The sequence below is a fragment of the Caretta caretta genome, chromosome 3 (genome assembly GCF_965140235.1).
Source record: "Caretta caretta isolate rCarCar2 chromosome 3, rCarCar1.hap1, whole genome shotgun sequence".
In the NCBI taxonomy this organism is placed as follows: Eukaryota; Metazoa; Chordata; order Testudines; family Cheloniidae; genus Caretta; species Caretta caretta.
The window spans coordinates 129,975,484-130,000,858 of NC_134208.1; the positions used below are offsets into that span (position 1 = coordinate 129,975,484).

At 39.5% G+C, this 25,375-nt stretch overlaps 1 protein-coding gene across 10 annotated transcripts in view; it reads left to right on the plus strand.

Moving 5' to 3' along the window:
* The window catches only part of ERMARD (ER membrane associated RNA degradation), a 31,483-nt gene that overhangs the window by 2,200 nt on the left and 3,908 nt on the right, over positions 1-25,375 (plus strand). For 3 of the 10 annotated variants that reach the window (XM_048843956.2, XM_048843958.2, XM_048843959.2), the window contains exons 2-17: positions 5,114-5,250; positions 7,201-7,367; positions 8,059-8,224; positions 10,104-10,243; positions 10,834-10,935; positions 12,228-12,317; positions 13,618-13,715; positions 14,538-14,674; positions 16,144-16,258; positions 17,158-17,260; positions 17,674-17,703; positions 18,800-18,868; positions 19,593-19,766; positions 20,750-20,833; positions 22,149-22,228; positions 23,193-23,321. In XM_048843956.2, the coding sequence (XP_048699913.2) occupies positions 7,329-7,367; positions 8,059-8,224; positions 10,104-10,243; positions 10,834-10,935; positions 12,228-12,317; positions 13,618-13,715; positions 14,538-14,674; positions 16,144-16,258; positions 17,158-17,260; positions 17,674-17,703; positions 18,800-18,868; positions 19,593-19,766; positions 20,750-20,833; positions 22,149-22,228; positions 23,193-23,321 (1,556 nt within the window). In that variant the 5' untranslated portion in view covers positions 5,114-5,250; positions 7,201-7,328. Of the gene's footprint in view, positions 1-2,146; positions 5,251-7,200; positions 7,368-8,058; positions 8,225-10,103; positions 10,244-10,833; positions 10,936-12,227; positions 12,318-13,617; positions 13,716-14,537; positions 14,675-16,143; positions 16,259-17,157; positions 17,261-17,673; positions 17,704-18,799; positions 18,869-19,592; positions 19,767-20,749; positions 20,834-22,148; positions 22,229-23,192; positions 23,322-25,375 lie in introns of those variants that run through there. The other 7 variants (XM_048843961.2, XM_048843966.2, XM_075126873.1 and 4 more) reach the window with 5 other exon arrangements.

Sequence of the window (25,375 nt, forward strand, 5' to 3'; positions counted from 1 at the left end):
GGATGGCTTTGCACAAATGGGTTTCCCTAACTGCGGAGGGTGATAGATGGCGAACACGTTCCAATTCTGGCACCAGCCCACTTAGCCTCCAAGTACGTTAATCAGAAGGGGTATTGCTCTATGATTCTCCAGGTACTTGTGGATCACTGTGGGTGTTTCATTGACATTAATGCAGGCTGGCCCGGAAAGGTGCATGATGCACGCATCTTTCGAAACACTGGCCTGTTCAGGAAGCTGCAAGGCGGGACTTTTTCCCCAGACCAGAAGATCACCGTAGGGGAAGTTGAAATGCCCATTGTGATCCTCGGAGACCTCGCTTACCCTTTAATGCCGTGGCTCATGAAACCCTACACAGGGAGCCTTGACAGCAGCAAGGAGTGGTTCAACAACAGGCTGAGCTGGTGAAGAATGACTGTGGAGTGTGCTTCGGGCCATTTAAAGGATCGCTGGCGCTCTCTATATGGTCCTGGTCAATGACCGCATCCTTGCAGTTATGCATGCTGTACCCTCCATAACATTTGTGAAGGGAAGGGTGAACGATTCACTCAGGCATGGAACTCGGAGGTTCAACACCTCGAGGCTGAATTTGAACAGCCAGAGAGAGCAGGGCTAGTAGAGGGGCCCAGTGCGGGGCTGCAAGGATTAGGGATGTCTTGAGGGAGCAGTTTGAGGCTGAAAGCCACCAGTAATGTGTGGTGCCCTGCACGCGAGTGAAGTGCAGTGGTTCCAATGTTAGTAGGAATCTGTGTTTGCTACGCTGACTTGCAGTGCCTGTTTCTTTCCTGGGCTAAGGTATCTTTTACTTTATGCAATAATAAAGAATGTTTTCAAAGCTAAAAAATCCATTTGTTGAAAAGAGAATTCATTTATTGAAAAGAAACACAACTGCTTGGGAAACAGAAAGGGCAAGAGGGTGGGGAACGGTACAATCACAGATTTGCGTGTGTCCTGTTATCATACTCAGCCTTCCTGTCTGGAGTGCTGTGCAATGAGTGCTGCACTTCAGGATGGCTATACTGCATGGTGGTTGAGTGCAGAGGGTAAGGGTCTTTGGGTATGGCTACACTGGAAACTTCAAAGTGCTGTTGCGGGAGCGATCCTGCGGCAGCACTTTGAGGTGCGAGTGTGGTCGCGCGTGAGCACTGGGAGAGAGCTCTCCCAGCGCTCCTGGTAATCCATCTCCACGAGGGGATTAGCTCCGAGCACTGGGAGCTGTGGTGCTCGGAGCCTGTTTACACTAGCGCTTTAAAGTGCTCGGATTTGCTGCGCTCAGGGGGGTGATTTTTCACACCCCTGAACCAGCAAGTTAGAGCACTATAAAATGTAAGAGTAGCCAAGCCCGCAGTTTTCCGGGTTGGTAGATGAAGCTACAGGTGTTGGAGGCAGCCAGTGGTGGTAAGAACCCGGATGTTGGGGAAAGTGGGTTGGAGGTGACATGGGGGCACAAGGGAAAGAGTTTTGGGACAAGGGCTGCAGGGGGGGTCGGGCACGGTAGTGTTCCACCTGCATGGCTATGAGCGCCTGGATCAAGTCCGCTTGGTGCTCCATTATGCTTATCAGCCGATCCGTGCTTTGTTGCTGGAGCACCGTGCTTTTGTGCCAGCACTCCTCATTCTGCTGGCGGATCCTCCTTTCACTGTCCCACCACTCCTGCACTTTTCTATTTTCATTACTTGGATGCTGCATTACTTCATGCAACATGTCTTCCTCGCTTCTACGTGGCCTTTTTCTGATTCTTTGGAGTCTTTTGGCCGGTGATAACATGGACAGCTGAGATCTCAAGGTTGCATCTGTAAAGGCAAAATGCAACACTTGACAGAGGCAGCATGGTTCACACCAGACAGAGCAATGATTCCCCCGTACTTAAGGGCAAGCACAGTATACACAATAGCCCATCCCAAAGCGAGCGCACATCACCCACAGGAGCCCCAAAATGGTGAGTAAGCATAGGGTCAGGCATGACTGATCGTTTCACGGCTGTACTGTCCTCTGGGTTTCTGTGCCTTGGGGAGAGCCAACAGCGGCAGGGGGCCCCTATACTGAACACTGTCCCCACATTTTCCACAGGAGTTCGTCCTGGAAGATAACTCGCTGCTGAAGGTGACCTGGGAAGCAAGGGAGGGTCTTCTACTGCAATGAGGATTCCGCCCTGGCCCATATGCAGCTTGCCTGTGTGCAGCAATGGTCCCCCTGTCCGCGGCACTGTGCCGTGAGGGGCAAGTTAGCCTTACTGGGACACGGACCACAGTGGCTCTCCCGAGAAACCTGTGCAAATAAATTGCCCAAGTTCTGGATGAGACCTTTTGAAGAGATCACTGAGGTCGATTACCACGATCTGAGAGAGCACATCAATGCCCTATTCTGCATCTAGGCATGTATGCCGCCCTAACCCTCCTCACCCCAAGAGCCCACACCAAATAACTTTCTTCCCAAAATAAAAACCATTTCCTGGGAACCTCCTCTGGTGTTTGTCCTTCCCCAAGCACCAGCTGCCACGACTAGCTACCTCCTCCTGGCCTGAGAACAGCTCCTGGCTGCATGCATCGAGGGATTCCGGGGTGTCTTCCTCCGCCTCAGCACCCTCACTCCTGCTTTGCTGCTGCTGTTGCTCCTCCTCCTCCCACTTTGTTGAGCTGAGCTCTGAAGTGGCCATTGTGATACTCAGAGTGGAGGTGGGGTCGGCCCCAAGTATCACGTCCAGCTCTTTCTAGAAACGGCAGGTCGTGGGGGCAGCACTGGAGCGGCTGTTTGCCTCGCAGGCTTTGCAGTAGGCATTCTGCAGCTTCTTCACTTTAATCCTGCACTGCAGTGTGTCCGGTCATGGCCCCTTTCCATCATGTCCCTTGATATCTGCCCGAAGGTATCATAATTCCTATGGCTGGAGCGCAGCTGGGACTGGACAGCTTCCTCCCCCCAAACACTGATGAGGTCCAGTACCTCGCCATTGCTCCATACTGGGGATCGCCTGGCTCGTGGAGGCATGGTAACCTGGAAAGATTCGCTGAGAGAACTCCACGCCTGGCTGAGCAAACAGGAAGGGGATTTTCAAAATTCCTAGAGAATTGAAAGGGTGGGTCTGACGGTTGGTCACCTGAGGGCGGGGCAGTAGAGTTCAAAATGATGACCAGAGTGGCTAGAACAGGCATTGTGGGACACTTCTGGAGGCCGATCAGAGCACAGTAACAGACCAGGGCATCCACACTGGTGCCGCGGCGCTCCAGCGTGGGCACACAAAACGTTATTCCACTCGCCAAGGTGGAGTACCAGGAGCGGACCAGCCGTGGAGTCAGTGCGCTCTATGTGCCTTTCCAGTGTGGCCGGGTAGTGAGCAAGTGGGCCCAGGGCTCCTTTAATGCTCTGTAACTCGCAAATGTAGCCAAGCCCCGAATTTACCCTAACCTATGTGTGAACATCACCATTGCACAGCTATGCCCAAATTACTGTGTCCTCGCTGTTTCTGGACTTGCCTGTGTGTGTGTCAGCAGCATATGCTATCATTCTTTGTAACAAGGTGCTCTAGAATTCTTTCCCAGTCAGTTGTGGGACAACTTGTCTATCCTTCGGGGGAACTGGGAAAGTATTGGAGAATTAGCAGCACTAGTGTGATTTTGCTTGTCTTCACTGTAAAAGCGTGTGGGTTTCAGACAGAGTTAAAGCAGAACTTGAACTCTAACCCAGCTGTGCTAGCTAGCTGGGGAGAAAGCACCTCCAAACTCAGGTAAAAAGTTCTTGTGTATGAACCATAACAGCATTGGGTTAAAACTTGGGTAAGAGCAAGGGTTAACTCTGGGATGAATATATTGGGTATATGCTGGGACAGAGGGCTGAAGAAAGAAGAAAAGAGCAGAAGTTTTTCTTGGCAAGCGCACACATGAGTGAACAAAAGTACTTTCAACAAGGTGGGAGGTGTTTACAGGCTACTTGCTGCCTTTGCCCTAAACTTTGTCTACAGAGGAGCGGGGAGAAAATAACTTCCGAAACATCTAGAGCAAAGCCTGGAGCCACAAATAAACTTGCGTCAATTCCTTACTCTTTGCTTATGAGGTAGGAATTTTTATTGGATACTTCCCTTCTGGCCATAATACGTGACATTCCCATACTAGTTTCAAGTACTAAAAGTCTGGACTTTGAGGAGCCATCTATCCAAAACTATTCTCCAGACATGAAAGAACCCTCTATACAAGACTAAAGTGGACTCTTTACTGTTGAAAATACGTGCAGAAAATGGTTCAGCCTGGTAACTTTTATTGCCTGGCTCTCTAGGAGAAAAATATAATGAAGTTAGTATACAGCATAGAAACTTCTATCACCTGTGTGTGTGTTTCCTATTGATTTACTAATTGTAATTAAATTCTCAAACAATATGTGTAAAACAGCGTGTGGTAATATTTTTGTATGTTTAATTTTTATAATTAATAAATATTTTGAAGTCTGTCACCCCTATTCCCAAACAAAATCAAATGTTTGCCACATTTTCCTCTGATTTAGTTAGAACTATAGGAATTGCCATCTTGGATTAGACTAATGGTCCATCTAGTCCAATATCCTGCCTCTGAGAGTGGCCAGCAGCAGAGGAAAAAAAAAAAAGCCAGTACCCCCAATAAGCAGATGTGGAATAATCGGTGTGATGTTGCACCCCATAATGCTTTATGGAAATATGCTTATGAGTGTAAATATGACATAACTGGAATATGTTTTATGCTAGATAAGTCATGTAACATATCTTTTCAAAAGTTATGTTCTTCTGCATGTATTCATCCTATTCATATGCATGTATCATTTTTAAATCTGAAGTTATGAGCTTTGGCTCTGTGCTTGTATTTAAAGTGTTTGCAGTAGAGAGCACCTAAGGCAGATTTGGTCAACATAGTGTGAAGGGGTTATTCAAGTAAATGCAAGTACTTGGTTAACAATAGACCTTGATAGACGCCAGTCCACATCTGAGCTTTCGGTTTGGCCTGTAGACGACTAAGTCATGCATGGACATGTGACTTGCCCATGTGATTCCAAAAGTCCATGTTGAGCTGTGATTCTACACAGGGGGAGAGGCGGGGTTTCATGCACAAGAGAGAAACTATATAAACCCCTGGATACCCCTCCATTTTGTCTTCAGCTGGCTCAAGAGTTAGCCTCTCCACCCCCGAAGGATACCTGAAAGAAACTGGAACAAAGGACAGTAACTACAGGAGTGTGAGTGATTGCTGGACCCAGACTAGAAGGAGGCTAGTCTGTAAAAGAACATCTCTGAGGGTGAGATTTCATCTATAATCACTTTCTTACTGTATTAGGCTTAGACTTGCCTGTTTTATTTTATTTTGCTTGGTAATTCACTTTGTTCTGTCTATTACATGGAAACCACTTAAAGCCTACTTTTTGTATTTAATAAAATCACTTTTTACTTATTAATTAACCCAGAGTATGTATTAATACCTGGGGAGGCAAACAGCTGTGCATATCTCTCTATCAGTGTTATAGAGGGTGAACACTTTATGAGTTTACCCTGTATAAGCTTTATACAGGGTAAAATGGATTTATTTAGAGTTTGGACCCCATTGAGATTTGGGTATCTGAGTGCTGGAGAGAGGAACACTTCTTAAGCTGTTTTCAGTTAAGCCTGCAGCTTGTGGGGGACGTGGCTCAGCCCTGGGTCTGTGTTTGTAGCAGGGTAGCGTGTCTGGCACAACAAGGCAAGGTACTGAAGTCCCAAGCTGGCAGGGAAAATGAGTTTAGAGGTAGTCTCAGCATATTGGCTTAGAGGTAGTCTCAATACATCAGGTGGCAGTTCCTAAGCGGGTTTCTGTGACCCAACCCATCACAATCGGTCCCCAGGAAAGTCTCATCCTAATAGCAAGAGAGCAGTTTAAAACATGAACTATGAGATTTTAATCCCTTCTAGAACTGTTTGCAATAATTGTTGTAACTCGGTATTCTTATTATCAATCTTTCTTAAGGCCAAACATTTAGTAAGAGTCAATATCCCGTGACAATGAGTTCCACAATCTAATTATCAGTTTTGAATTTGCCACCTTTTGCTTTCAGGAATGTTTCCTTTTGGTAGTGGGGTCTTTCTCAGGTAGCTCCTAGTTAGTTTCTCACCACTACTAATTATATATTTTTATCAGACCCAGTTTTGTTCATTTCCTTGCTAAAGGAAATGATCTTAATCTTTTCAGTGTCTTCATAGGAGAGTTTTTCTATGCCTCTGATTATAGAGTCGTAGAATTTAAGGCCAGAATGGACCACCAGATTGTATTAATAATCTAGTCTGACCTGCACATCACAGGGCACTTACCAATCCACTTATCCTTGCATTGAGCCCAGTAACCAGGATTAGACTAACATATTACAGAATCCTATAAGGTCTGTTAGTTCAAATATTTCCTTCCAATGTATATTGAAATTCATCTATCATCACGTTGCCCGTTTACCCAGTATGGTGAAGTCCCTCTGAAGTTCCTCAGTCGTCTCTGGACTTTAACTCTGTGTTATCTGCAGACTTTGCTTTCTCACTCCTTATTCCCCCTTTCCCACATAATTTAATGCATATATTAACCAATACTAGAGCTAATATGGAAACTTGGTAAACTACTGGCTTGATGAAAATTGGCCATTTGTCTGCTTGGTTTTTTGTCTTGGTCATTTTTCATCCATGACAAGACTATTTTTCTGAGTCCATGACTCGTTTCTTTAGTAGCATCTTGTGAGAGACCTTGTCAAAGGCCTTCTGAAAGCGTAATTAAAATACTCCTATTTGTGTAGCATGTAGGGAAACTGTCGGTTGATATGTGGGGGATGGTAAGAAGGTATTTAGTAATGGGAGTCTTGGGGCTTTTTTTTTTTTTCTTTCTTTCTTGTGATGAGCCTACTAAGAGAGAGATTGTGTGCTTGGATTTAAACTGTTGTGTTGGATTAAAAACATCCGTTATTTTTTTTTTAAGCTTGTGGTGTTTAGAACTTAAGATAGGCACAAGATGTATCTAAATAAATGTCCACAAGTGAATCCATCTGTCTTCAGGTAAAACCTGAAACATCTAAAAACATTTGGATATTTACTACTTCATTTCCCATCATACTGCTCATTTTTCATAGTTCAGTGCACTCTTCAAAAAAAAGTTTCAGCACTTTCATTGTTAATTTTAAACTTACCGGTAATTGGATTTATACTTCTGCTTTGGAATAATTTCACTTTTCTGTTTATAGTGGTTTGGAAGCTGTTTATGCATAGAATTTGTCATTCCCTTTGCTCACTGTGGAGCATGTAAATTCTGCAAGACACTTTTATTTTCTCAAAGGAACTTCAGGGCCTATGGTTTCACCCTTTGTAAACAATGCTTCAAGCAGTATTAATTCCCACAGAAATCCAGGAGGTAAGCAGGAGATGTTGAAATGGATGCTGGTTCTGTTCTTTATTCTCCTTTCTTCACACCTTACAGAAGAGAGATCCCATTCAGGAGTTCTATTCTGAAGTGTGAGAAGATGATGCAAATACACTATTTCTTCTTTCTCCTTCTACACTCTCACCATCCTGTGTTGTTCTGCTCATTTAGGTTGCTCTCACATATGTGGTGGGAACTTGTATTATAGCATCCTTTGCTGTTGAGGGAGGGGGGGCAGTTGTCCCAGAACTTAGGGTTTGCTCTCCCTCAGATTTTTCATACATCTGTATGCGCCACTTGTTGGCCCCTCCCAGGGCATAATGTAATCACATATAACTTTCTTATGCTGACACACCCTTGCTGTCTCTCCCTCCCCCATTTTTTTCTGAAATGATGCCCCTGATTGTAGTATTGAATGGACTTTAGTTGGATCATCATGTTGAACACAATTGTAAACACATACTTTAGATTACAGTATCACTAAGTATCAGAGTAGCAGCCGTGTTAGTCTGTATCCGGAAAAAGAAAAGGAGTACTTGTGGCACCTTAGAGACTAACTAATTTATTTGAGCATAAGCTTTCGTGAACTACAGCTCACTTCATCGGATGCAATCACTAAGTAGTGACTTGTGTTATACTCTTTTTCCTGATAATCGGAAGTACCCTTTGTTTTGTGTTCCAGATGTCACTAGCTGACCCAGTCACCAGCTGTCTTTCCCCTGCAGTGCATTATATGGTTTGCAAACTTGGATTTGAGATAGACAGCCATTCTGTTAATAGTATTGTGTCTGAAAATGGTGAAGTATGTTGGAGAACAATCACAGAGCTTGTGTATTACCTTGAATCAGGTCAGTGTTTGCTTTAGAGCTATTGTGTGTTGTGTCTGAAAGCAAAAACAAAATGCAGTTTTGAGGTAGACCTAGCATGGTTAGGACATTGTATTATAGTACAGCAACAGCTGCATCACAGGATGTGTTACAGAATTCACTTTTAAAAAGAGCTTTAAATCTTTATTGCGGGAGGGGGTAAACAAAAAACCCCATTGAAATGATAAAAACCAAAACATAGAATATATACTTTAAATACTATCTGATTTTTTTAAAATCCTGGTCGCTGGATGAAAAATTAATTGGTACAGAGAGAATAGGTTTAAAATTACCTCTCTTGTGGATTTCCCCTCCCAGCCAGATGTTGTTTTTCTTTGTACCCCTCTTGCAAGAAATCTGAAAGACTCTGACACCTGCCCTTGGATTGTTGCTCCCCCCCCCCCCCCCCCCGTGCTGATTCCTAGCACACCAGTTATATAGAGGTAGTATTTCTTTCTGAAGCATTTTATAATACTTTAGCCACAATGGAAAATGAGCAACAAGGTGAACCTGCTGAATTTTCATTTGATAAATCTGCTGTAGCACAAATGCTGTCATTTGGTTCCAGGGATGGTAGAAATGAGAGAAGTTACGTTGTCTGCCTCAGTCATATGTAGTAGTTACATATGTGAGTACAGCTTACAGGGGATGTTATTTTTTCCCCCATGGCATACTAACTTCATCCTAAAGAGAAGAGGTGATATAACACTAAAAAAAAAAAGTACATGTACTGGGTCATATCCCCAGACACTTTTCAATTGAAGTCAGTGGAGTTTCACCTACTTACATGAGCTAGGAATCTGGTCCATTATGTCAGCAGGACCTGTAGCAAGCAGCCTTTACAGCTTTGTCATTTCTATCCTGATCCCAGCACAGCTATCATTCCCACCTTTGTTTGAGAGACTGCCAATTATACCAACTCATATGGTGGTTTTATGATTCATTTTCTCATGTCATTTATGCAAGACATTATTACTTGTCTCTGTACTGGAGTTGCTAGAGATAATAGGCAAGTACATTATAAATCATTATTCTACTCGGCCCTCTGCAATACATCTTTAACTTGTGCACCATTTATTTTTGTAACAAATACTTTGTTGAGCAACTTGATATATTGCTTATCTCTTCTCTCTTCCCGGCCACTTTGCCACTTTATACTTAAGGGTGAATGTACTGGCCTTCCAAAAATGATGGTCCTGTAGTTAAGGCATGGGGCTGGGAGTTCTGGGTTCTGTTCCCATCTCTGTGACCTTTATGAAATCACTTAAAACTAGGTTCTGCAAGCTCAGCCTCCCTTTCTACTCCTGCATTTTGTAAGCACACAATGTTTAGATACCTAAGAAATTGTCTGAGCCCATGTTTGGAAACACACAGTTTAAAGTTGTTTTTATCTGTAAAACATAGAGGCAAAATATTAGAATATGACATTCATGATAACTGTCAAACAGGAAATCTCTTTAGAGTATGTAGGAAAGAGAAGCAACTACCTGTATTTCAAGTTATTAGGTAAGACAAGAATCTGGAAGTATTTTTTTCTCATATGAATGAGTTTTTCCATTGGAACAGGGCTTTAAAAAAATCCCTTTAGCTTGCATACCTTAAATTTAAAAAAAGTTTTTACCTTTCCTTATTTAGGATAGGTACTTATTCTTGTCTTGTTTTCCGTTGTAACCTTTCCTTCATTTTCCATCTACTACAAGTGTCCTATTGACCTGGCAGACTAATCTGTGTAGGGTGAGAGGGACTTTTGATTTTTAAAACATATAGCCTGACGAGAACAAGTTTAGTTCTCCATAGGATTTGAGACAGTGGACCTTTTGAACTTCGCTGCTGTGACCACCCTTTTATTTTTAATTTTAAGATCAAAATGTGGATTACATAAAAAGTGTGCAGCTGTTAGGACCTTTATGTGAATCTGTTCATTTGCATCTACAATCCCTGACCATGGAACAGTTTGAAGTTCAATACTCATTGTGGTTCCAGTGGACAAACTGTACGGAGGTATGAAAACTAATATTGGCAGTAAATATTTTAAATTATGCAGCTGTCTGAAGAGTTTGGGACCAGATTACACAAAAGTAAACAGCAAAGCAAAATACCCTCTGAAGCTTTCAGAAGTTGAAACTAATTGGCATCCTATGAAGTAATAGGGTAAGAACTATGCTGAAATATGCTACAATTTATCCATGTTATCACAATCAAAAAATCTACTAAATATTTTTGGCCCGTGCCAACGGATGAGTAGGACTGTCTTTGCTTTTCTGTGAAGCCTAATATGTTTGTTTGCTTCTTTGTAAGGGTCCTTCTTTTGTTGAATTGTTTTTCTGTGTCAGAAATCAAAGTCTGGGTACTGCATGAACACAGAGTTAAAATGGTGATCTTGCCAACTTCTTCTGCAATCTGGTCTCATGGACAGAGAAGTCTTTATATATTTGTATATGAGTGGTGGGGGAAATCTTTGAGAAAAACTTGGGAGACTTCATTTCAGCTAACCCTATTTGTTTGTATGTGTTTGACAGCTTTCTTCAGTTTTTATGTAAGTTCACTGATAGTGTGAAACATAACTTTTCCCCTCTCTTCTGACCTCACAGCTACTTCTTGAAGTGTTTGCTGCACTGGAGAGCATGGAAGTTACAGCAATTGCACTTAGCTTAATGAAACTAACATCCTGTCTGGAGCGAGCCTTGGGTGATGTAAGTGCAAACAGTTAAGGCTGTGCTGAAGTTTTGGTTTAAGAAGCTAAGAAATGTGCTTGCAGATCTTACTATAGTTGAAACTAGGATTCTGTTGTATCTGTTAATAGATAGGGCAGCCTGTAAGATATAAGCCTCATATACTGCCTTGAAATCTGGGTGCCAGCTGGTAATTTCCATTCTTGACCTAATTACAAGGTTAAAGGAGACTGACTAATTAGTTAAGGATATTAGAACAGTAAAATATTTTGTTGTGACTTAAAAGACCCCCAACCTGTTTCTCTGTATGACCCTTGGAAGCCTGGAAATAAAATCTGTTCACTAACTGGAAGCTTGTCTCCAGATTTCTTATTTTATAGCATACTGTAGAGTGTTGGGCTGCTTGCAGAGTCAATTTCTACATGAAATAGAAGTAATTTTACTGCTTTGGCTTTGCTTTTCATGCAAATTCCTTTATGGTGCCCACTAGTTTAAAACAATTTTGTTCTATATTTTGGCCAAAGTGGTCTTTAAGAACAAGGAATGGTTTGCCTTTATGTTGCACGCCTTTTGCCCTTGTATCCTAAAATTTAATTTCTCAGTAGTAAAAGTTCACAACTCCCAGCCTGTGTTCCTGGAATAATGTCTAGAGAAAAGATGGTCTCTGAAGAATTCTTCAATTTCTTTACTACATCAAAAATCTAGCTTTGGCTTCCAGTATTGGAGAAATGAAAAATTGGGCATATGATCTGATCTGTAGATGGTTGGTGGCTCTTCACGGAACTCCGTAACTACATTTGACTCTCATAGCAGGTCCTCAAGAATGTCCTAATTCATGAGCCTTACTTAGCCTTTTCCAGTAAATGCTATTGGATTGTGTGCTTAAACCCACTGTTGAGGTGCCTCTGCACCCACCCCTCTTTTGTACTCTACATTCTCTCCACTAAGCTTCTTGCCATGCCTCTTCCTCACCAAATTCTTGCCTCTTTGTAGAAATAATTTACCAATTAATTTCTAGTTAGTGTTTGTCTATCTTCTTTCTAGTACTGGAATTAAAGTGGCACTGGAATCAGAGAAACGACTTATGTAAGATTCTATGATTTAGATGATTTGATTCATGATAGAGTTTCTTATTCCAATTTGTCCTTTTTATCATCTCATGAAACTTCAAAGTAGAGGGTTTTTTTTTAAATGTTTTATTAGTTGAACTGAGTGTGAATGTAGAAATGAAATAGTTGTATACTTGAAATATTTAAATATATATTGGGATATATCCATCTTTATTTCACAATATCCTGCTTTGATTTTTTTAGGTTTTCTTACTAATTGGTAAGGACTGTCCATTCCTTTTAAGAGATTTGCTTGCATCTCAGGAGCTTGCTACAGTCTTTGGACAATCTGTGGTGAGTATATGGTTTTTGAAGTCAGTTCGTACTGCATGTGAGGTGCATTGTCCTTTTTATAAGATGACTAGGTTCCAAGCAAACTACAACTTAAGTTGAACAAGCGTTTGTAAATATTGTAGTATGTACATAGTTGATATCCCTTTCCAAATGTTACTTAATTACAACAAGTAGTTGACTGGGGGAGGGAATAGTGCAAGAATGTTAGCTAAAATTTTAATCTTAAGTGGAAATATGTTTTTATGGTGATGTACATATATTAATGCTCTTATATTCTGTATAGTCTCCAACCAAAAATCTACATATGTGAAAATTAACATCAGACATTACAGAAATTTAAACATTTTAGGTTTATGGCTTCTAGAATGCAATGTTACAAACTATAATAGTCCAATACAAGCCAGAAGATGTCACATCCGAACAGCTTATTTTTAAAAGAATTTGCCACTATGTTGTTGTGAAATGCCTTCTAAAGTTCCCAGAAGTCGTAATTTTCATAGTGATGCAGAGCAGCTGGCCAAAAAAAGGGTATGGTATTTTTCTGGTAGTGCTTACATCATGCTAGGCTTTTTATGTGAACAAGAGAAAAGTTACAGTTTCTGCTCAAAGAATTTTCACTTCTAAAAAGAGATAGTGGGAATACAAACATGAGTTATTTGATATTGCTTCAGAGGTTTAGTGTGTTTGTGTATTTATACAGTAGTTTAAACCAATATATAACATATATTTCATAAGGATGACCTTTGGGTTTTGATAGTACATGCAATCCAAGTTTCACAAATAAACAATCAGCAGAGTTTGAGACTTTTTTTTTTCTCTTGTGGACTTGAATCTGGAAGATCCAACCTGACTAAAGAAGTTCCAACTCTTGGGTCAAGTTCTGCTCTGTTACATTAGTATAAATGTATTGATTTATATTAAATTATTGGGGATTTATACACTAGAATATTGAGCAAAATTTGGTCCCATTTGTTTGTTCTTCCTGATCCAGCATAGTTTGTAACTAGTGATAGACGGGCTGCGCCTATTTTTTTTTTTCCCCGTAAAAAACTGAGTAAAGTACAAACAAAATAGGGAAAAAACCCTTCTTTTAGAGTGTGGCATGCATCGCGAGTGAATTATTTTTGTGGCTTTTGTTGTAAACCATGATCAATCATCTTGATGGGGCTAAGCTTAAGGACGCTCCTTGAAGATATTAATATCAGCTAAAATAGTCTTTCACATTTTCTAGGAGGAGAAGGGCATACAAAAGTTGAAATATATATTTCCTTATGTAGTAATTATCCTCTGTCCCAATTAGATGAATGTGCTAAGAGTATTCATTGGGTCTCCATATGGTCTAAATCTCCGTAACATTTTGTGGCATGGATTTGCTTCCCCTCAGGAAATTCCTGCAAAGTAAGTTACCAGTGAAGTGTTTCCAAATGTCTCTCTTTTTTTTTTGGTCTGTCAGGTTGCAAGCTGTAGAGGAGCATTCAGCATAACCAATAGCTCTCTCTCTTGAAATGAAAAACTGGTACACTTCCTTTTTTTTTACCAATCCACTTCCAACTGACTATTTCAACCCTAAATGAAACTAGTGAACAGAGTCTGTATTTGTGGTTGAATGGAGGCAGGGCAGAGCACAGGGGAAACTCATGGCAACACTTCACAATTTTATTTTTTAAAACTGCTGCTTTGTACTAGCACTGCCATGGCCAATGATTTTCCCAGCTCTGCTCCAGATATGTCTCAGTTGGTTAGTCAAGTTTCATTTTGTGTTTGGGTGAGTGGGGAATTTATTCAAGGGCTGTTTTTGCTTTGGTGTTAAACTTTGAGTTTAATGTATTTAATTGTGCTGATAGGGAAGTGAGTGAGTCAGTGCTGTTTTTCAGAAACCTGATGCCTTGTGTGTTAGAGAAGGTGATTTGAGCAGCAGTGGGAATAAGCAAGTGCAAAAGGTACGGGAATGGGGTAAATAGAAAAGCTAACAGACACAGCTTGAAAGTGGGTTTTTATAATTCCTTATGTTTTCCTTCACCGAATCAGATGTTAGGTATTTGCACTCAGGTGACAGGGAAAGAGGGAGGATTGGATTTGTTGCTTTAAAAAGGCAATAATCTCAAGATTTTGTGCATGGAGATTTCTTTAGAATGTCCCCGTGCCACAAACATCAGTTTTTCTGGAATATATGTACAATTTCCCTTCTAACATATTGTGATGTTGTGGTATTTCCCCTAGATATTGCTCTATGCTGCTTATTTTAACTGCAGGATTGGGCCAGTTGCTAAAGATATACCTATTGCAAACTGAAACCATTTTAGTACATCGACCTTATATAGCCTTCACTAACTTAAAGGAGTTGGACATTTTTCCAGGCAAGTATCTAATTGTTAACAAGCTGTGACATTTTAAGATTGGCTCCTGAATTCTTTGTAAACGGAAAATTACCATTGGAAACAATGGCTGTTCCACAGTTCTAGGACTGAGCCCTTAATTAAGACATCTGTGTGTACTGCTGTTAAATGAAGAAAGTAAATTGCATAAATATTTTTAATACACTTAATAGAGTGTAAATAAATACATGTAAATAGGTAGAATGTAAACAAATGGAAAAAGAATGTCTACAATCTAAATTGGGCATTTAAGCCCATGAAGTCTAAGCTTGTTTATAAGCATTCTAACTCTTTGCAGAGTCAGTGTTTCATTCAGCCACGTGGGCTTGTGAAGGGCTTCATTCTGCACCCAACAGTCCTGAGGGAGGGCAAGGTGTAGTGCTCTTCTCTGGCAGAAGCCCCAGGATATGGCAGCAGTAGCATCTTTTTTTTTTGGCCAGGATTCTCTAGAAACCCCGCTAGTAGAGGCTGACTGAGGGGAATTTCTTAGATTCCCTAGCTATGTCCCTCCTTGGGCAACGCCTCCCACTCTGTGGGTGGCACCAGTAGGCTCCAAGACCTTCAGCTTAATGGGGGTTATGGACACTTTTGTGTTACATTGACCCACTTCCAGGTGGACTCTCATTCTGCTGGTGGAACCACCTAGGCCTCTGAAGGCAAAATCCAGCCCAACATTCAGCTCTCCAGTATTACGAAATTATACAGCTGCTTCTGAATTTGTCCTTTGCCATATCATTGTGCTTCAGAATCTAAGCTTTCTTTTAGAAAAGAAGTTATTTCTAGTCCTTATGGTTACAGAGAAAAGCTTCATAATGTGAACCTAATGCAAGGCAATGCAGTAATGTCTGAGAGTCCAGGTTGCCTGACACAATGGTTTTGAGAGGCATTTATTGTGTTGAATTGTCAACTATGAAACCTAAAAATGACAATTTGAGGGACACAGAAAAATGAAAATGTAGGGACAGCACAAAATTGAATTAATATTAAACTATCACAGGGGTTACTATACTGACTCTTAATTAAATTAAATGAATAATAAAACCTACACTTTCTAAATTTATCTGAAGATGATGCAGAACTTCCACCATAGTGCCACAGAACTCAGGTCAATCTTGCTGTGGAATGCTAGCCTTGCCAGTAGGCAGCAACCAGTTTTTAAAATTCATGCATTATTCTAGTCTGTCATGTACAACAGCTCACTGGTAATGCATCTTATTATCACTCTTCTCAGTTTTTGAGCTTAAAAATGTTTTTAACTGTACAGCTTTATTTAGTTAACATTAAAAGGCTTAACCAAGTAATTGAATAGCTGTTAGATCTCTCTACAGATTAAGCGGAAATAATTTGTATTTTCGAATGAAGTGCTTTGAATAATTCCTCTTCAATAAGTCTAACTCTCTACATTTCAGTATATATTGTTAATTTAAACAAATGTTTTTGCTGCTTTGTAGACATTAATCATGAAGCACTTTCCTTAACTGAGGAAATAGCAAAGATATCCAGTTTTGTATTAAAAACAATGTTACCATTTTGGATTGCTGCACTAACAGCTTTCAGGCAACACAGGTAACAGAACTGCGCTATTACATTTTCCTTCATTTTTTTTTCCTTACTAATTTCAAAATGATTTTTTTACCACAGGCATCCATTATTTATGGAATAATCTGTTAGCTTGCAAGGCCTTATGAACCAGAAGCATTAATGGCATCTAAATGTGTTAGACTAGCCTCATGCAAGTGTACAATTCATGGAGCTGGCATTCAAGTTTGCTTGTACACCGGACCCTCACTGGAACGCGCGACTATATAGCGCGAATTCGCATATAATGCGGTCGCGGCCATGGATCCCAAATTTAATTGCTTTAATTGCAATTCATTTTAATGCAGTACCACACATGGATCCCAAATCCCGCATTCTAGCGATGGTCCGGTGTATTTGCATTAAACTCTGTTTTCATTAGAATGCAGCATGGAGTCAAAATTAAATATTACACTTTTTTATGTGAAACCCTTGTATGAGAGAATAGCAGACCTCTTCAATAGACAAGTTACAGCTAGAATTCTAAACTAGACTTTGAAGTCAGCGTAAGAGTTTACATGGCAATCACAGAAAAATTGAGACCAAGAAACAGAGCATTATAATAAATTAATTGAAAAAAAAATTGAAATATGCAAACTTTTGCGGATCTGTGTAATCATATGCAGTGTTAGTTCTGTCTTCCCTTCCCATTATATGCTACACCAACCTGTCACATCATGTCTTTATTTAGATTATAAGCTATTTTCGGGGCAGGGTTTGTCATTTATTGCACCCAACACAATTGACCCTGATCTTGATTGGGTGCCCAGTGTACCACTGTAATACAAATTTTAATAAGTGCTTATGGACAGCCATAGCTTCCACAAAGATCAGTGTGTGTTTAAAGAAAAAACTAAAATCTTACATGCATTCCTCTAATTTTGCAGGTATGCTGACTGTGTTATACTGTTACTCCCTCAGCTGGAAACTGGACTTAGATTACTCTTCACCACAGTTAATAAGTGTCCAAATAGACTGTTAACTGCTGAGGTAGGGTTTTTTATGACCGTGGTACCTTTTATTAATAACAAGCTTCAAACATGTCCTAAAATAGTTTAATATTATACTTAAACAAGTAGCTTTTAAGTGAACAATATAGTTTGATCTTTTTACAGACCCCTGGTACGCCTTTTAGAGTGTCACATGATAGCTCTCTTCCTTTGTTTACAGAGGTTTGAAAAGTACAACAGTATGGCATTGCCACTTGAATGTAATAACTTAGAGTGGAAAACTGCTTATGCTGTTTTTACCTCTTTTCTTACCTTAAAGGGATGATTCCAATTTATAGCAACTCTGGTTTGTCATGGTAATTAAATAACAATTCAATATGTAAGTGCAGTTAGTGTCACCGCTTTTTGTTTCTGAAAATGGAATTATTACTATGGTATTTTTTTCTATTGTAGTCGTCTTCTCTTTATACCACCTTTGATGAGGTAAGTTATCTGTAAAATCTTTTGGAATATTTGAACACATGTTATTTCTTTACAGTAAAGTGTTCATTATAGAATTCAAGCCCAGAGAAAGAGGGAAATAAATAAATTTAAAGATACTAATGCCTATCATCATAAAAATGGGCCATGCTGAAGTCTTTTGAAAATAAAGATAATTCCATGAACTTTTTGAAGTTGAGAAAAGATTTCACAGACCTGAGGTGGCAGAGACAGAAAAATAAGACTCACTACGACATCTATAAACTGCTGGCAGCTCCTCAGTCTACACGTCTATGTATTTTCCTCCTGGTCCTTTATCTTCTTGGTAACCCAACTCTGAATTTTCCCCATCTTATCAATATTTATTTTCCATTAAAGTGCTCCAAAATGTACCCAGTATTCTAAGTGTGACTGAAGCAGTGATGTACAAAGAAGGGATATTATGTCACCAGTCCTTGGGGCTTGATACAAACAATAAATTATAATCCTTAATGAGAGATCATGACTAACATGAAATGTTTGGAATTGATCTACACTGTGACTCCATTATTGTTTTTATCTAAAATAAACTAGAATTCTTTCAGTCCTCTTATTAACTAATTGATCTGTTTCCAAAGCACAGTGGTTTTGCAATACATAAAATCAGGAAAGTAGTTTAGTCCCAAAAGCTGCAACAGAATGGAATACAGAATCCAAAGCTGGAGAGTGCAGTATTTTGTATGTCCCTGTTACTTATTTGATGAGTAGGGGATAACTTAATTTCTTGTAAACAGCTTTATTTTATGTCACTAATAAAAACAAAATATGCTCTTTTATCTGCATAGGATCACCTGTTCAAAATAAATGCAAATGTACACAGAAGCAAACAGCCTATAATAACCCATTTCTTTCCTATTTGACTCTCCAAAAGCCAACATATTTTGTTATCCCATATTGTCCATCACTGCTAAATAAAACAGTTAACTTAGGTGATGGAGATTTGGTGGTAGTTTAATGTTATGGATGCTTACTATTATAGTCAGTATTTTTCATTTAGCTTTATAACTTTGGGTTTGTTAAACATTAAGTTGTCTTCAATTTCAAATGATTTTTTTTCTAGATGCTAACAAAACAGCTGAATGACAAAGAAATCAATCAGCTTCCTCTAATTCTTGGAGAGTCTTCAATGGTAAGTGTATTATATGCTTTTTATTTAGCAATACATTTATAATTGATAGTGCTAAAAGTGTAATAGATTCCTTAGACATAAGAAGATCACGTCCCCAGGAGCTTACAGTCCAATGTCCCGATCCTGCTTCAGTGTGAAAGAGGCAAAATAATACTTGGCATATAAATATAAGATTAACTAAAACAGCACAGAATGTTGAAGAGGAAACCTAACTTGAGAGCATCTGTTTTTGTAGGGAATTGGCTTTATTACCTGGCATCAAGAAACTCACTGCCAGCAGGAATTAATTTTTTTTTTTTTTATGGAAAGGTGGCTATTTATTATGAACATCTTGACTTTATTCCTTTTAACCATTGTTTATCATATTGCCATCCAGACTACTTCATTGTTTCTGACCCTCAATTCCACTCTATCTGCCAGAGCTATAAAGTATAGACTCAGGAGCCTTTGCTTAAATTTAGTCATTTTCAGCTATTTTTGTTGATTGTGGGCTGGTGTTGTGTTGGTTTTTTTGTTTTGTTTTTTCACCTCTCGTCAGACCTTTCCCAAGATGGGAGTTGCCTTTTTTTAAAGAAGTGGGGTTTAAGAGGTGTTCCTCTTGCCCCTCTAAGTGCTCCATTTCATATGGGCCTAAGTGCCTTTTGTGCCCCAAGAATCGTATGCTTATTAGGGTTTCTGTAGAATTATGCTATTTACTTAGTTTTGTCCACACATGATTCCACAGGAATTCCTTTGGGATTTCTTGAACCATCAAGAGGGTCCACGTGTAAGAGATCATTTAAGCCATGGAGAGATCAACTTAAATGAGTTTCCAAGAGAAATAGCCAATCAGATACTTGCATTTTCAGTTACACTTTTATACAGATTTTCAGAAGAGGAGGAGCTTGCAGCTCTTAAGGTAAGAGCTGGTATGGTGCAATCAGAACAATGTATAATCATTTGGATGCCAAATATGATTTTAAAACCATTTATGGGCTACAACTTTCATAATTGTTTTTAACCCTCAGCACCTTTTTGTGGGTGCCACACTAAGCTTTAAATATTTTCCTAGCATTGTTCTGTAATACTGAAATGAAGCATAGAAAAACTGTCCCCAGTATTGCCCTTCCTGAATTTAACCTGGTTTGTTCTTTTCACCCCTCCTTGTTAATATGTTGTTTCTTCCAACTGTACTTTAACTGCTTAATTTTTAACCTAAACTGTATATATTTAATTTAAGATTATCATTTTGTCCTCTCCACCTTGCTGTTTATCTCCCTGGTAGCTCAACTCTGAATTACCTCCAGTTTATCAGTATCTTCCGTTGAAGTACCTAAAAGTGCCCACACTGAAGTGTGGCTGAATAAATTATGGAGATTAAAATCTGACAGAATATGAATGTGAACTTGGTACAATAATGGAAATGTGGTTTTCGCCATGTACGGTATTGAGTCATGTCCAGTTGCATATCTACAAACACATGTATTTCAGTGTTAATGGTCAATAAACATGTTCCTCCCCATTTCCTATTGATAGTTAAAATTACTTTCCCTAACTGCAGTATATTAATGCAAGCTCTACTGAGCCAAACCTCCATTTATTAGCTATAGCTCATTTTACTAGATCTTCAAGGTACAACATGTCCTATTTCAGTGGAGATGGGAGCTTTTTTACACAAAATTTTATTGATGAAGAAAACCAAGCAAAAAAAAATTAAACACCTAATATACTAATTAATGTCTTGATCCTTCACTTTGATACATTTAATTGAACATATATAACTAGTCCCTTTTGAAGTCAGTGAGACTGTCTCATGTCTAAAGTTAAGTGTGTGCATAAGTCTTTACAGGATCTGGATTTTTAAAATTAGTACATGTTTTATCATTTATTTTTGTAAACTAGGAGCACGCAGCAATTAAAGCACTGATCAGCTGTGCGAGTTGCTACCGTTCTCGGTTTCATCCAGTTGCCCGACTTAAGAAACAGGTATGTGGATATGACAGGGAGGGTAAACATTCCATACATCTTTAAAATTTTGTTTAACTGTTGTCTTTTTGCTTTGATAGTCCTGAATAACTGTTAGGCTTTTGAGGGAAGTTAAACTTTATGTACCCATGCAGTTTTTCTTTTCTTAATTGAGACTCGAGTTAGATATTAGAGAAAAGCTTTCCAACTATAAGGATAGATAAGTACTGGAATAGGCTTCCCAAGAGAGGTTGTAGAATCCCTGTCATTGAAAGCTTTTAAGAACAGGTTAGACAAATACCTGTCAGGGATGGTCTAGGTGTCCTTGGCCCTGCCTCAGTGCTGGGGGCTGGACTATGTCATCTTTTGAGGTCCCTTCCAGTTCTACATTTCCATGATTTCTAAAGCTCCCCATTTATTGAAATTGCTTGTTAGGGCACTTCTCTTGTTGGTGTATTGGGGGATCTGCTCAGCCTCTTCAGGTAACTTTTCAGTTTGGTTCCATCCTTGTGTGTTTGCTGCCCCACTAATTTGAGGGTTATCTGCAGATTTGTTAATAATTGAATATACATTAAAGAGGCATCTGACAAAAGTATGAAGGCCTAGAGAGACTTTTTTTTCATTGGTCAAAAAAGCTTTTGGAAACCATAGAGGTCTTGGATTAGACTAAAACTAGTAGGAGATGTCACTATATATTAGGGGTGTCAAATGATTTAAAAAAAATCGTAATTAATCACAAGATTAAAAAAAAAGTTGTGATTAATCGAAATTTTAATTGGTCTGGAGCAGCTTGGCCAGAGGCGGCTACATGGTGGGAAGGAGGCGCGAGCAGCAGTGGAGCAGGTCAGTGGGAGGAGGGGCACCCCAGGCCCAGAGGCATGCAGTGGTGCCCCCCGGAGTACAGTGCCCTGAGAGTAATCTGCAGATCGCAGTTGGAGAACCACTGAATTGCTTGATAGTCTCTCGCTCTTTATTGAGTTGGGTCTGTATTCGACAGTACCTTCGTACAAACTTTTTAAGTTAGTGAGGATATGAAGTACATTACAGTAATAGTACTGATTAATTCTTTCATATTAAATGATGGAGAAAGTAAAAAATGGCTGCAATTTAAGCTTATATTGTGGCATGAACTTTCCATTTATTTTAGGACTTTCCACCCCCTATGTCTTGAACATACATGTCTTAATTGTAACTGCTGAATGAATGACTTACAAGATACAGTAATAGAGATTTAAAAAAATTAAAATAGTAAAATGTGTTGCTGTTGCAAGGTATCTCATATGGGCTATATCTTGTATTGAAGTTTGGCTTTATTAAGGTGTATTTGACTTCCTAGGTGCTGGAGTGTATGAAGAGCATTAGTTCATGGCCTGAGCTTCCTATAGTGCCTGAAGAGCAAATTCAAGAAATTCCAGGGTATGCGTGATCCGTTTAAAAAAAAAATGTACTTTGAAACCATACTTACAAGGAAATAATAAAGTTAGTAAAGTTGTTAATGATAGAGAGGAAGGTGGTGGAATAAGATGAGGAATGGAGAGCAGTTCTGTTTTGAAAGAACAGAGTTTGAGATGATTGTGGAATGCTTGAGGAGGTGTCTCTCAAACAGTTGCAAGGTCGTGTAGGAGTGGAGAACAAGACTTTGATGTCATTGGCATAGTGAGAGCTGAAATGATGCAAATGATCATATTGCTAGGACTATAGTGCAAGTACAGAAGGCAACAGAAGCCTGAAGGATGCCAACAGATTGGTGGCTCCTCCTCCCCTAAGAGATATTGATGGAGCTGCTAGCAAAGTAGAGAGGGAGCCCAAAGGACTGAAGAGGAGTAGGGATGAATAAGGAGAGGCAATCAGCTGTGAAGACAAAAAAAAAAAAAAAAACTTCTCGTGGTAGAAGCTTGGATACCACAGTGATGGAAGACCTTATAAAAACAGAGAGAGAGATTAAGAAGAATAAGAATGAGAAATTCTTCTGAACTTGACAAGGAGGTGGCCATTATTGATTTTTATGAGGCAGTTTTGGAGATATGGAGGGGACAGAAGTCAGGGAACCTGAGGAGATGAAAGATCGGAAGTCTGTACATAATGGAAGTATTTAGTATGCTGCAGGATTCTGGAAAAGAAAGTAAGGAGATGGGATGATGATGCATAGGGAGGCTGAAGAGACTGAGAGGACATTGTTTTCGAGATGGAGAACACAAGAATTTGCTTGTAAAACAGAAGGAAAAGGAGGCCAAAGGATTACAGGGTAGTAGTGAGCATGTGGATAAATTGCTGTGACAAAAGTTTTTGCTTCAGTTAATTGTGTTAAGATGTAAACTGATGTAAACTTTCTTTATTTTTGTGAAAGATTCCAAAAGTAATTTTTGTCTTTGTTTTTAAGGTTGGAAAGAAGTGCAGAAATTAGTCCTTGTATTTCTATGACTACAGAAATCCTCTCTCAGTTGCAATACCATTTGCCCCAGAATTGCTACATTTTAGATGATCTAATGAATAATCTTCTAACTGAGAAGTAAGTTTAATGTTCTCCCACCCTTGAATCCACGCCTTAATACAATTTACTTCTGGAAATAAAAGGAATGTGAGACAGTAATGAGAGTTCGCTGCACAAGTTGTTCCTTCCCGTATCTTGTATAGCAGCATCGTTGAAGGAACCATCACATGTATTTGTACGGTACTGTACTCAGTCTAAAAGTCTTTAGGATTCAGCAGAGAACTGTTCCCAGAATGAAGGGGAGAGAATGCTGTTATCTTTTTGCTTTGCAGTGCAACTTGAAGAAACAACCATGCTTGTATTTCAGAAGTGGGGAAGCAAAATAGTTACAGATGCACAAGAACTTTATGACAATAACTTGACTAAATTACCTTCCATCTGCTTTATGGTGCTGTATAACACTTTGCAGTGTTATAAGACAGGGCAGTCCTTGCTTACGGACAGCCCCCCAACCTGATGCAAATACTCACCAGCAACCACACACCACACAATAAAAACACTAACCCAAGAACCTATCCTTGCAACAAAGCCCGTTGCCAACTGTGTCCACATATCTTTTCAGGGGACACCATCATAGGCCCTAATCACATCAGCCACACTATCAGAGGCTCGTTCACCTGCACATCTACCAATGTGATATGTGCCAGCAATGCCCCTCTGCCATGTACATTGGCCAAACCAGGCAGTCTCTACGTAAAAGAATAAATGGACACAAATCAGATGTCAAGAATTTTAACGTTTAAAAACCAGTTGGAGAATACTTCAGTCTCTCTGGTCACTCGATTACAGACCTAAAAGTTGCAATTCTTCAACAAAAAAACTTCAAAAACAGACTCCAAGGAGAGACTGCTGAATTGGAATTAATTTGCAAACTGGACACCATTACATTAGGCTTGAATAAAGACTGGGAATGGATGTGTCATTACACAAAGTAAAACTATTTCCCCATGTTTATTTTCCACCTCCTACTATTCCTCACACGTTCTTGTCAACTGCTGGAAATGGCCCATCTTGATTATCACTTCAAAAGGCGGGGGTTTTTTTGTTTGTTTTTTGAGTTCTCTCCTGCTGGTAATAGCTCTCCTTACCTGATCACTCTCATCACAGTGTGTATGGTAACACCCATTGTTTCATGTTCTCTGTGTATATAAAATCTCCCCACTGTATTTTCCACTGCATGCATCCAATGAAGTGAGCTGTAGCTCAAGAAAGCTTATGCTCAAATAAATTGGTTAGTCTCTAAGGTGCCCCAAGTCCTCCTTCACTCTGCACTAGAGATTTTAGACTTAGCATTGTGGTTGGTGTTACAGGTGTGCATGACACTTAAAAGTGTGCATCTACCTCTACAAACTTCTCTACCAGCCAAACTTACATTTCTTGAGTCTTTTGAAGTAGAAGCTAAGATTTGCTGTATATTTTTGTTTCTGAGATTTCTGGAGGTCTAAATATAGATCACATTACTTCAGTTTCAATTGTGAAACTTATTTCAATTCACATTTTTAAAAGCCCCACTTAAGTGTTTGTAGAGGACAAGTGTCTAATTCAGTATAGTCGACAATAACACTGATGTGAAATGTATCCTCGCTGGAAGTCTCAAAGAGTCCACTGATTGAATGAATATATTTAAAAACAAAACTGCTTTCCCTTCTCATTTGCATCAGGCTCATTGCATGTGGGCAGGATAGCATGTTGAAGATGGCTCTTCTATTGCTTTTAGTTTACATAATTTATAGTTAGAAGACTTGTTTTCCAGTGCTGTTAATGTCACTTTTCACAAGCACAAAAATCCCTGTTAAAGCATTAAAGTAGGAGGCTTCTTAATACTGTTTAAGGTTTTTTACACTTACAACCATTCTGTCTGGCATGGCAAAATATCTTGCTGTTTGTTGTTTGTTTGTTTGTTTTTGTTTTTTTAAATAAATTCTCCCCTAAAAACAAACCATTTGAAGTGATGTGGTCATCAAGAATTGTGACATACTTAGTCACTGACTGGCATACATAAAGATGACACAAGTTGGCATTTTAATATCTTAATGAAGCCTAATCTAGTGTGGTGTTGATTAAAACTACAA